Source organism: Hemicordylus capensis, chromosome 3 (genome assembly GCF_027244095.1).
Source record: "Hemicordylus capensis ecotype Gifberg chromosome 3, rHemCap1.1.pri, whole genome shotgun sequence".
In the NCBI taxonomy this organism is placed as follows: domain Eukaryota; kingdom Metazoa; phylum Chordata; class Lepidosauria; order Squamata; family Cordylidae; genus Hemicordylus; species Hemicordylus capensis.
Genome location: NC_069659.1, coordinates 131,655,925 through 131,669,581, shown reverse-complemented (window position 1 = coordinate 131,669,581; position 13,657 = coordinate 131,655,925). Strand labels below are relative to the sequence as shown.

The 13,657-nt window shown below is 43.1% G+C and overlaps 1 protein-coding gene across 2 annotated transcripts in view; it reads right to left on the bottom strand.

Annotated features, from left to right (window-relative positions):
• The window catches only part of TMEM131 (transmembrane protein 131), a 125,484-nt gene extending 116,742 nt beyond the window's left edge, over positions 1-8,742 (bottom strand). For both annotated transcript variants that reach the window (XM_053307841.1, XM_053307842.1), the window contains exon 1: positions 8,337-8,742. In XM_053307841.1, the coding sequence (XP_053163816.1) occupies positions 8,337-8,490 (154 nt within the window). In that variant the 5' untranslated portion in view covers positions 8,491-8,742. The remainder of the gene's footprint in view (positions 1-8,336) is intronic.
• Between the last annotated feature and the right edge of the window lie 4,915 nt (positions 8,743-13,657).

Genomic DNA, 13,657 nt, shown 5'->3' with positions numbered 1-13,657 from the left:
ATGGCTGAATGGGGATTTGAACTCGGGTCTGCCCGGTCCTAGTCCAGCACTCTAACCACTGCACCACGCTGGCTCTCGTATGCTTTCTATCAATTTATCTGGCACCAAAGTTAAGCTGACTGGCCTGTAATTTCCTGGATCCCTTCTTGAAAATTGGAGTCACATTGGCTATTTTCCAGTCCTCTGGTACAGAGCCTGATTATAGGGACAAGTTACATATTTTTGCTAGGATATCGGCAATTTCACATTTCAGGCCTCAACAAATCTGGGCATCAACTTGTTATGGAATCTAATAATTTAATTTATTCTGCCCCCCCCACTCCACCACATGCTGTTTAACTCTGACCCCAACTATCACTGGCATCAAGATCTCCTACAGTGCACACACGTGCATTTGTGAGCACGAACACACCAACTCCCAGTTTCCCATGGCTTTATCCTCAAAATCTCTCTTACATGGGACCATCCAATCAGTACAAAGCCCTGCCCAAGCAGCTGTCAGTATAGCTATTCTGCCTCAGTAGTGCCTAGTGCCAACTAGCCAACCAACCAACTGGACTGCCAAGCCCAGAAATGCCTCCCTTCTACTCTTGTGTGCCACACAGCCCCCATGAAGATTCTGCTGGTGCACTGCTCTCTTCATGAGCTCTTCCCCCTTGGTCATTATCTCCATTCTTCACAGTGCTCTTTGCAGCGGCATGAAGAGAAAGCAGCATGGTCTTTCTTTTTTGCAGGACTGTGAAAAACTCAGACTGATCAGGAGGTGGAGGGCAATGCATGATGAGAAAGCAGTGCAGCAATCCAATCTTTGGCGGGGGGGTGTACAGCAGCGGTGCATGAAAGCACAAGGGATCCATGGATGTGCAGAAGTGAAGCACTCCTGTACTCTAGGGGTGGGCCAGACTGGCTAGCTGGCACTAGGCATATGCTGTGGAGGCCTGCTAAAGCAGGTTAGGTGTACTAGCAGCTGCCCAGACAGGGTGTATGCTGATTGGATGGCCCTGCATGAGAGCGAGTCTATGATGCAAGGGAGCGATGGGTGCACTTGCAGAGAGAGAAAGAGAGACTGACTGACTATAGCAAAGCTTGATACCAGTAGCCATATAGCAGGTCAGAGCAACGCAGCACTCAGGGCTAGGGGCCTACTGAGCCAGGCATGGAGGTGAGCAAGAAGGTTTGTGACAGAAAGGAGTGGAGAGGATCCAGGAACTACTGGTAAGACCACTCCATTTATGAGTGCTAATGACACCCAAGTCTACGTTTCATTGAACTCACTGGGGTTGATTCAGAAGTCAGTAAGTATAGAACTGGTTGTATGAATAATAGAACAACAGCAAGGAATGAAGGTGTTTTGTGTTTTTTTACACTTCTAAGAAGCTATTTTTCAGGCATAGCTGAAAAGGGGCAAAAAACATGTCTCGATAGTCCAAAAAGTATTGTTTCTACCAGAAGCAAGAAGGTAATATAAGTCATATATTTACCAGATCTATATACTAATTTAAAACCACCTAATGGCACAGTGGGGAAGCAACCTGCCTAGAGAGCAGGAGGCTGTTGGTTCAAATCCCTGGAGACTCCTATATCAGGCAGCAGCGATATAGGAAGATGCTGAAAGGCTTCATCTCATACTGTGTGCAAGAAGGCAATGGTAAACCCCTCCTGTACTCTACCAAGAAAACCACATGGCTTTGTGGTCGCCAGGAATCAACACAAACTTGAAGGCACAACCTTTCCTTTCCTATATACTAATTAGGCAAGCATACTGGGCATATCGTATTTAGCAAAGACATTCTATACTTTGAGGGAAGCGCAAAAGGCCAAGAATAATTCACCTAAAATGAGATGAAAACACTTAAATTGAGTGGTAGAATCACTAGCAAGAGTAGTAACAAAGACTGAAGTATCATAGAACTTGGGAGCTGAAAGGAACCTTGGAGGTCTTCTATTTCAAGCCCCTCACCCCCCTGAGAACAGGAAAGTGACAAATTACAAGTGCTTTTAAATTGAAACACACAGGAGATTTAGACATTTAATGAGGAGCTCAGTGTTTTCCAGATTCAGTTATAAAATATGCAACAAATTCACTGAAAGCTTGTAGAAACAGCATACAAAATTCAACCAGGGGTAGAGTATAATTAAAATATTAGTGCATTTTGGTGTCATGTTTACATTAGTGTCAGCTTTGAATATTTCAAAACTATAACACTGAGGCTTCTTATAAAGAGCAGTTCAGAGGACCATAACTGTTGCTATCAAAGTCAAGGATAATCAGACTAAGACTCAAAATATGCTTGTATTGGTATGTAAGGCTGAACAACTCAAAGTTGTTTCTATAGCCATAGAGGAGATTTAATGAGTTTAAGCCAACATCTACTTTCTAAACTGGTTTCTCTCCACTCCCTTCTTTTTACAGATACAATAGATTAGCATACGAAGAGCCAAACATGTCTTGAACTTCAATTCTTTTAACAACTGTAACTAGATATACTCATGAAATTCTCTGTCACCAGACAATGGGGTAATCTTAATAAGCACTACATCAAGGTGGATCACAGGAATACATTTTATTTGTGAACTAGTATTATTTAAACATAGCCACCTAATGACTCAGTGGGAAAATGCTTGACTATCAAGCAAGAGGTTGCCAGTTCGATAAAAGGCATAATCTCATATTGGGTGGGAGACAGCAATGGTAATAAACCCCTCTTGTATTCTACCAAAGAAAATCGCAGGACTCTGTGGTCACCAGGAGGAGTCGACACCAAATCGATGGCACACTTTACTTTTACCTTTATTATTTAAAACATAGCTTAAAAGTTATGTCTTGCTTGGTTGTTCTTTAACCACAAGTGTTGGGGGGGCACCCCAAGAAATAGCAACTACATGCTAATCACTTGTGAAAAACAAAACTGTATTTAGGTGCCTAATCTTGTAAAATGTAAGTTTTGGACAAAAAGCCTCACTATTATTTTTCAAGGAGCCTATACAAGAGTATATTTAAGAAAGATAATTCAGGATTTATGCAGAAAATTATTTAAACAAGATATTTAAGAAGCTTTAAAGGGCACCCCACACACACACCGAATGTTTGTACTGCCCTCTGCTACCACCATCAGGTTTCTTTAAAGAGCTGCTATAAAAGCTGGTCTTGAAGATTTTTCAGACTACTCACATAAGCACAATATGTTAACGTATTATTAAAAAGTCTTGTATCCCACTTCTCCCCAATTGGTACTGAAGTGTCTTTCAAAATCAAAACAATGTTGTCTAGAAATAACAGCTATAAAATACACACAAAAACCCAGCTCAATAACATAACAGCAAGATCTCTCTCTCTCTCTCTCTCTCTCTCTCTCTCTCTCTCTCTCTCTCTCTCTCTCACACACACACACACACACACACACACACACACACTCTTACTTGACAAGATGTTAGTTTCTTTAAAGAGTTTGCATAAGTCCTTACTGAATAAACAGCAGACATAGTAGTCAGCAAAGAGGAAGATCAAGTCACAGCAGAAAAGTTTCACCACAGTGATTGGATGCATTACATGACCTGTCTTTTGGGAGATCTTTTAATGAGAAATAAATTATTGGGGTGGCATCTAATCTTACGCACGCCTTGTTACTGGAGAAACCAAGTCAGAGTTTTAAGGGAGCAGCCACAGCTCAATGATGAAGCATATGCTCTGCCTACAGTCAAGTCATGGATTCAAACCCTGCCAGCTGGGGAAGTTAGCTCTAGGAAAGACCCATCTAAATTCCTGAAGAGTCACTGCCAGTGAGTACAGTGAGGACAATACTGAGCTAAATGGGCCAGTGATCTCAAGGATTCCGATGTTCAAGGTGGATTTAGTACTGATCAGATGTATCTTTCAAGCTCCCTAATATTTATATTCCACTTTTCTGTTTATATGAAGTACCCAATTACAAAACAAGCCAAGGTAATTTAAGAGATACACAGCCCATGTTGCTTTCTTTTGTAGAAAGTAGTTAAGCTACACTCAACAGTTACATTTAGTGGATCTTTTCCTTTTCCCCATTGTTGGTAGTACAGCACTGACACACATCGCCCTTCCAGAATATGTACAAGTTTAGTCATTGACTTCACACAGAGGGGTGGTGCAGGAAAGTTACTGTTTCTACAGTAGTTAGTACTAGTAGTTACTACAGAAGTCGATGGCTGCACAGGACAAATAGAGTTTACAGCAGGACACATGGATCATGCACTGTGACTGACCCATATGCAAGGGTATATGCAAGCTATAGATTTATCTTCTGCTTAGAAAAAAGGTAAAAGGAAGGCTAGCTTAAAGACTGTTTCTAATATGCAGTTTAGAGTTTTAAACATTGGTTCTCCCAGAGAGAGAGAGTCTGTGTGTATATAATTGGAAGTTTATGGTACATCAGCATCCAGTCTATACTGCACCAAACACAGGAGTATTTCCTTTGAAATCTAGCCTTGTGTGTTCAACTTGAAATATTGCTAAGATACAGGATACAGTCTCTGAGTAGTGTATATTTGAACAGTGTGAGAATAAGCAAGGTTTAAAGGCATCATAACACATCTCATAAGCAGTGCAGTCCTTCAGTTCAGGCAGTAACCCATTCCAAGATGCAAATCCGTTGTCTAGCTTCTTGCTTCTTTCTACAACTAGTGAACCCATCTCTCCCCCCACCCCCGACACACACACACCCAGGAGAACAAGCAGCAGCAAAACTATGGAAGCTGCTGGGAGTGTCATAAGTAAACAGAGAGCAGAAGGAGGTATAGGCAGGCTTGTGGACTTGTCGCTTGGCTTCTTGCCCAGGGCAAATGCTGTACTCTGCAGACAACTGGGCAAATGGCAAACTGTCAATCTAAAAATACATATATTTACACTGCAAACCTAGCAAGGAAGTCAGAACATCTGTGTGTACTTGCATATCAAAACCACAGCTCCTCTACAGGTCTACAGAGTGGAAGTTGTGTGTTTTTTAAAGTGACAAAGTGAAAGCAATATGACTCCCAACAATGGATGCTTGAGTGTTTCAGATTATCCGGTGTGTTGTTTTGTGTTTTTTTAAGGAACATGACAAAAATCAGGAGCACTTTAGCCTTGTGTGAAACCATAATTATTAGTGAATACGTATGTAAAGCTTTCATCAGAAACAGCACATATATGGCCTGCAGAACCTGATAATGTAAAATGCCTATGACACACTATTAAGCATAGGCCCAAACTTTCACTGAATGTTTCTTTCAACTAGAAAATAAAACTACTAATCGTGGCTCAAGCACATACCTATTTCAGATTTCACCAATAGTTAGTTCCAGTGTTCCCTCTAACAGGGATTCCCAAATGTTGTGGACTACAACTCCCAGAATCCCCAGCTACAATGGCTTTTGCTTGGGGATTATGTGAGTTGTAGTCCAGAAATCTGGGACTACCTGTTAGAGGGAACACTGGTTAGTTCTAAGATATGAAAAGAGATACTGATAAGTGTAGTTGCTTTTCACCTCAAAATAAAATATGAGATCAGAAATATAAGCACAACATTGCACAGATTTGATTTTTCCACCATCTGATTAATAGCAAGTGCTGAACAATTCAGTATGTGCTGAGATGCAGCCTTCTGCTTGCTACTACTATGAATGCAGTGCCCACCCTGACCAATAAAATTCACCTTCTTTGCCAAGTGTACAATTCATTCATTCAGTCTCTCATTTAGATCGTCCACCGGCACAACAAAAGAATCCAGTTCTAACTTATGATACTAAATTTGCTTTTAAACTGGAATGCTACCAATTTCCTAAGAGTTCATACTCAAACTGCCAAGTCAGGTATAGGACTTGTGGAAGATAAGCAGGCTTTTGGTGAAAATTTAAGATGGCAATGCACAAACAATAACTGAAAGAGCTAATTAGCAAAACGCAGAAAAAACCACCCCAGAAAACACCAAGACTGATGAAGAGACAGCATTCAGAAGCCTGAACAACCACTGTGGAAAGAGTCTCCAGTGTAGGCTTGTGTCACAATAGGTCATAATCAAAGGAAAACACAGGATGTGCATGTGTGCATGCAGACAAACCAAGATATCAGAGTTGAGGAGCTTGCCCCAGGGACAGTAATGCTGGGGAGGTAGTGTGCAGAGCTTCACAAGCAGAATCACTGGCTCTCACTGCTTCTATAAAAGAGACTGCACAATGTACAACACAGAACAACGATCTCCCCTATTTGGATGTGGAAAGGCACTCACCAATTTCAACCAAACAGGTCTGGAAACTACCACAGAATCAGAAATATATAAATCAATGACACTGCAAGACTAGCTGCTGACCTTGCAAGTTCTAGGCTATATGTGAAGGGACATTTTTAAATCAGGTGAAGCAGCAAAATCTCAACACATGGAAATGTCTACACAAATAACAGAAAGGAGAAAGACAATTTTCCATGGGTTTTATAAACTGCACAACTGGAAAAGGAAATTCAGCACAGTCAACACTAATATATTTAAGCTCAGTGGACAATACAGGTTTCAACTCAGTTTGGTGTTAAATTTGGTTTGACACACAAACTTTGTGGCTTTTTCGAAGACCTACCCACTTACTACATAGTGAGACTTTCAATTGGCACTCCCTTCACAAAGTTACTAAGTGCTGATATACATTGGATACTTATTAGGAAGGGCTCATATGAATCTAAGAGTTTGATATATTTCTTCTCCAAGGACACCTGCTACCATTCTCCTGCAGTAGTCAGAGTCCCTGGCTTAAAGCCACTTCTTTGCTGCCCTTTACAGTGCTCCAATTATCAGCTGCTCAAAAACCACTGGTAAACATTTTGCTAGATCCTGGAGCTGCTCCAAAAGGAAAGGCGAAGTCTCCAAACAATTTTTAAAAGCATATTAATAATGTGACCTGCCTAATATATTTCCACAAATAATCTTTTTCAGAGACCTTATAAATGAACATATAAAGATGTTATAAAAAGCAAAACACATGTTATTCATTTACAGTGCCTCTGAAGATACTTTCAACAAAAGATATTTGAGCAATTTGTACATATCAACAAATCTTTATGTCCAGGTACCAATCTGAGAGGTGTGTGTGTTTATATCGGTGCTGCCAGCCCCCTTTCTTTTTGCCCCCAAGATGCATCAGCAACCAAATCCAGTATCAGGTTACATAAAGCCTAGTAAGAGTTACAGTTTTTTACATATGTATCCAGGAGTTTCTTCAAAATACCAATATATGCTTCTTATCTGGCCAGACTCCTCCACCTCCAACAAGCTTTAAAAGAGGTGTGTGTGTGTGTGTGTTTTTTTTTTAAGTTATGCTGTTTAAACATATGCCAATGTTCAAAAATCTAGGCACACGTTTTACAAAGAACATACCCAGTGGGGCAAGGTGCAATCTGCCAAGATCTTGGGGTAACTGGAAGAAATACGCTAGAAAAGATCCATTTAATACAAACCGGGTCCAGCCTTAATTAGGGATTCCATTTGAGGCATGGCTCCTTCCTTTAAGGAACCAAGTGAGCAGGCTGGACTAGCGTTCCATTTCCATCCCCAGGATAAAACAAAGAGGTTGAAAACAGCAACTTTCGCTCACTATCAAATGCGTTTGGGATGAGCCGCGCCAACCAGGCAGCGCTTAGCAGTAACCGCCGTACCCGGCCACCAAGCGGCGAAAGAGCCAGCACAGCAGGCCCAGAGATGGTAGGTCCCGAGCCGGGTGGAGCAGCCAACAGGGCCGGCCAGTGAGTTGGCAACTCGGCTGGGAGGGGACGAGGCAGAGCGAAGGAAGCAAGGAAAGAGCCCCAAGGAAGGGAAGGCTGTGAACAGCCGACGGGAGGCCTTGAGAGACCCCGAGATGGGGGGAGAGGAAAGACCCCTTTGCCCAAGTGAACCCGAAGGACCTGGCCAAGAACTTCTGGAGCCTCTCTGTCTAAAACACTGGCAGGATGGAGGCGTGGGGTAGAGAGAGGCAGCTGTAATGTTGTGAAGCGCTGATTGGGGCCAGCCAGCACGCCAAGGACCGAGAGGGGAATCTCGGGTTAAATGGATCGGGGGCCGGGGGAGGAGAGGCACTGGCCAAGGGAGGAGGAGGAGGAGGAGGGGACCCAAACAGGCAGCAATGTGTGGCGGGGCTAAGCGGGGGAAAAACCCCAGTAAGCAGCCGGGCATGCGGTGGGCATTTAGACACCCAGGAGGAGAACGCAAAGCGAAAGGCGAAGCCGGCCTGGGGGGAAAGGACCAAGGGGGAGAGCAGGGACTCGGGGGCGCCGTTATTATCGCCTGCTGAAGCTGCTGCTCGGGTCCTGTTCTGTGCCCGTCGCTCGCCGCTTCCCTCACCTTCTTTCTCGGCCCGGGCCGCGTTCAGAATCAGCGTGATCAGCAGCCGCAGCCAGGGGGCCGCTGCCGCCGTCGGGCGCCGGGCGGCAGGAAGGGAAGACTCGAAGGAACGACGAGGAGAAGCCGCTTCCCGCTTCAGCGCCGCCGCCGCCATCGCGCTGCTCCTGCTGCTGCTGCCTCTGCTACTGAGAATTCCGTATCCGTCGGGAGGCGGGGGGGGGGGGAGCTGCTTGGCCCGAGGGGTGCGCGAGGCGGTTCTTGCCGCGTCTTTCCACCCACCCACACTCTCCCTCCTCCTTCCTCAGGGCGCGTGCGAGCGCTCAGCGCGCGCACATCACACACCCTTCCTTCCTCCTCGCGCGCACAAACCCTGGCCGGGTATGAGGCTGGCTGGTGGCGGGGAAGGGGAGGGGAAAGAGGGAAGGGGGCGTGCATCAGCTTCGCTCACACCTCCCTGGCAAGCTTGAGAAAGCTGCGGCATTCCGCCATCTCTTCTAAGGGCGCGGATGCTCCATGTTTATGCTTGGGAACGTCAGCCAGAGGGGGAGAGGCTCGCTCGACGACTCTACGTTGGGAGTGTTCAGCTGAGTACAATTCCGCCATCTTTTGTAAGGGCAATGACTTTTCTTTAATACAAGAAGCCTTTTGCTCGAAGCACTCGTTTTTATTGACTGACAAAAGTTGTCCGCGGTTCAGTTACTTCCTCCCCAGATCGCTCGAGTTTCCAGAAAATGTAGAATATCGTTGGACTTTTAGCCCCCTATTAAGACCGCAGGTTTTTCCTGTGAGGCGGGGACGATCTAGCTCGTGTATGCTTTGACACCCCCCCCCCCGGGACGTTCTGTTTCCTTTTTTGTCGTCCTATCTGTCCTAACCTCAATTTAGGCCTCTGGGCTGAGAAAGCACCATGTCTCCACGATGGTTAAATTCCAGAGGGAGGGATAGGAGTATTGGGATATATATTAGGGTACATAACTGAATATGGATATGTATTAGGGTACAATGTTATGTAACCCTCAAAGATTTTTTCCACTGACACTCTATGGATGCAAAAGCTGGACTTTGAAGAAGCAAGATAGAAAAAATATTGACCCTTTTGAACTTTGGTGCTGGAGAAGACTTTTGAGGATACCATGGACAGCCAGGAAAACAAACAAATGGATCATAGAACAAATCAATCCAGAATTTTCACTCGAGTCACAAATGACCAGGCTACTTCGGACACATTATGTGAAGATCCAGCTCCCTTAAGAAGTCCATAATGCTGGGAAAAGTTGAAGGAAAGAGAAGAGGATGACAAGCAGCAAGGTGGATGGACTTGATTTATGACAGCAATGAATGCATTTTTGAGAGACCTTAAAGGCCAAGTTGAAGACAGATCATCCTGGAGAGAATCTATGTGGTCGCTAAGAGTCAACGGCACTTAATCAATCAATCAATCAAACACAATGTTTATGCACACTTATAAGCTTAATTGAACTCAATAAGACTCTTGTCTAAGTAAACATGCATAGGATTGGTCTATGATGTTGTTAACTGCAAACAAACAAACTCATCTTGTGGCACCTTAAAGACTGATTTATTGTGGTGAAGCTTTTGTGGGTAAAGGCATCTGATTGATTGACTGATCCGATTTCTATACCACCCTTCCAAAAATGGCTCAGGGTGGTTTACACTAAGAAATAATAAATAAGATGGATCCCTGTCCCCAAAGGGCTCACAATCTTAAAAGAAACATAAGATAGACACCAGCAACGTCACTGGAGGTACTGGGTTGGGGGTCAATAGGGCCAGTTACTCTCCCCCTGCTAAATAAAAGAGAATCACCACGTTAAAAGGTGCCTCTTTCCCAAGTTAGCATGGGTTCATCATCTGATGAAGGTGGCCACAGAAAGCATATACCACAATAAATTAGTCACTAAGGTGCCACAAGGCAATTGCTGTGTTCCAGGAAGCAACATTTCCTTTTCCTAATATTTGGAAGATAGTATTTGCAGAGAAGATGGAATCAAATTTTAGAAGAAACTGAGAAAAAGGTAATGTTTTGCCATTAATGTAGAGCTTAATAGGGATGGGCCTGGACCGGTCCGGAGGCCATTGAGAAAGCCTCCGGACTGGTCCGGACCTTGGCGGTCCGGTTCGGGTGGGGGTGGGGTACCTTTAAGAGCAGCGGGAGGGTTTACTTACCCCTCCCGCTGCTTTCCTGCTTGGCACCGTAATCCTATGTGTAATTGGGGTGGCAGGACACCTCCCTGCCACCCCTTCCCCGACGTTGCTTGCAAAAACTCCCAACAGTCCTTTGCGCACGCGCACATCACAGAGACGGCAGTTCCGTGCACACCCCTAGAGCTTAAATCCACTTTGCGGGGGTCACGCTATATTTGGTGAACCATATATAAATATGGTTGCCTTGGCTGCCTTGCCTTTCCATTAAAACTCTCAAAGTGACTCTAACACAGAAAAAAAATAAAATGCAACAAATAGAATGAACAAGATGAAACAATTCAGCTAAAATATCAGGGAGATTTTGTTACCAGCTGAGCTTATTCTGCCCACTCCCAGAAGCCTCCCTGTTTGCAACTGTATCTCCAGTTCGACTCCTGGTGCCCACAGAGCCCTGTGGCTATCTTTGGTAGAATACAGGAGGGGTTTACCATTGCCGCCTCCCGCTCTGTAGGAGATGATGCCTTTCAGCATCTTCCTATATCTGCTAGTGCCTGATATAGTACCAGCGGGGATTCGAACTGGCAAACTTCTGCTTGTTAGTCAAGCATTTCCCCACCACACCACTTAAGGTGACATTACAATTGTCTATTTTTTTAAAAAAAAAATTCTATTGCTTCTACTTTATTTAGTCTTATTATTTTTGCTTTAAATAAACTCCTTTTTTATTTAATTCAAACCTCTCACTCAAGCCAATTTTCATGAGTTCATATGCTTGCACAAATTAAGGCTGATTGGAACTGCCCCCCACCCTTTTGAGCTAAATTCCCCACATTTGCCTGAATTAGGGGGTGCAGGCCAATCACCCTCAAGGCAGTTTCATCAATAGTTCAAAAAACTGTAAAATCATTGGATCAATTGCTCACTAAAAGAAAAGTCTTCACACAGCAACAGAAGACCATAAAAGGGGGCAAAGAGGACCCCCTAGGAAAGAAGGGAATTTCAAAGCCTGGGTTTGGCCATGAAGAAGGTGCTCTCTCACCTCTGAACCAAAAGCAGTTCAGGAGATGGGAAGGCAAACCTCTGTTGAAAATCTTAATGGTCAGACAGGCTCATATGCAATAAGATTGCCTTTTCCAAAGATCTGGATCTCAAGCCATTTATTTCATCCTCTTGATGCATGGCCACTGAATGCTGTCCCCAGACATAATTTTTGCACATCTGTAGTTAATTACATGCAAACCTTGACTATATGTTAAGCAGTAAATATTTCCTGCCTAGATCACTGTTGGTGCTAAATAAATGTTACACCATAATATATATGATTTTCAAATGAATAGTTTGCGGGACACATTTTCCATAAGATTGCTATTGCTAATTTTAAAGCCAGATTTTCACATTGGCTTTTTAAACAACTAGTCCTTGCATTAATATGAACATGAGTTATGGTCAATGTTTTTCCCCATCTGGAAAAGGTAACAAAATTGTCCACTTAATTCAGAACTTCAGTTTATTTCAATTGGAGGACTACATAAGGAAGAGTTGTAGTTTGATATCTATAAGTGAAGATAGTACTCTGTATATTTTATGTACTCCACTTATGGTAGCTAAGAATGTGAGTTGGAAAATCCCACATTCAAATCTTAACTCAGCCACAAACACCATTTCTCTTAACCTGAGCTCCTGCTCCCCACACATAGCAGCATTATGAGGACAATAATCTTTGCCATCTTTCAGAAATTTCATTAGGATGTTTACAGATAATGCATGTGAAACATATTGCTTCATTATCTTCATTTGTTTTTGGATTAATCTGAAATACATTATGTATCATGGGCGCTATTATAACCATCATTACAAAGGGTGAGAGGTCCAGCTTGGTTGACAAAGCTCCCTCTGTCTCTCAAACCATTAGCCTCCGATGCAGCTAAAATCTACAACTTTTCCTTTCTCACATGTCCACAAGTTGTATCCCATTTCTCAGAGCTGGAGCAGGCCAAGCAACAAAGCTTTCCTTGGTTTCAAAATATGGTATTTTAAAATCCTTTGAACAGTGATAGATTGAATCAGTGGTAAAGTGGCAGATTTCCCAACCCAATCTTAAGTATGTCAATGAGAAGTCAGTTCCAATTAGTTTGATGGGACTTGTATCCTTGTGAGTAGGCTTAGGCCTGTATTCCTAAAATAATAGAGCTGAAGGGGGCATGAAGATCATGTAGTCTAGCTCTGCTGTAAAGTAAGCACCATCCAAACCACATTAACCTCACTAGAGATCAACTCATTTAGACCAGACAATAGCATATCACAAGCAGAGAACATCTGTAAACTGGGTGCTTTTGCTAAATATGATTTTCTAATGTAATTATTTACTGAAGCATCCAGTCACAGTTAGAATCAGATAAGAGTCAGGGTCAGTCAAAGGTCTGTTGCAGTGATGGTGGTTTGCCCCCATCCCAAATATGGGAGGAAAATGTTTCCCACATTTATATCAATCTCCTGTTTGCCTGCATATATGCTATTTTGGCTCTATAGAAATTCTGCTGTCAATCCATAGAGCACAACTGAACTTTGACAAAAATGTGTTGTCAGTTTATGAAGAACTTTATGTTTCTGGCAATAGAAATACGATGATAGTTTCATGCCAAAAAAAGCTTATAGATTGCTATAATATTTTGATTAAAATTCTGCTTATGATAAAACATGCCAACATAATTAGGTAATTGTATTCAAAACCTTCCTCATTGATTATGAAGTAAAAAGAATCAGTTGTTCCCAAAATAGCTATGTATAATAGATAGTTGTACTCCAACTATCCAACTAGTTGTAATATGTTATACTTGTTATCCCACCATTCCTTCAAGCCATTCATTTTGCCCTCACAACAGCCCTGTTAGGTATGTTACATAATACCTCTCTAGGATCAGGTGATAAGGAGAGATAGAGCTGAGGGTCATCTTTATATTGCTGACAACTCAGTCCAAGTCTGCAGATGGCATCTCCCAGCGGTTTCATTTAGGTGTCAAAAAGCATGGGAGACAAAACTGAATCCTCCAGGACTCCACAAGCCAATGGCCAAGGAGCCAAGCAGTAACCCCTCAGCACCATCTTCTGGACCCTCACCCAGAGAAGGGACCAAAGCCACTCCAAAGCAGTATCTC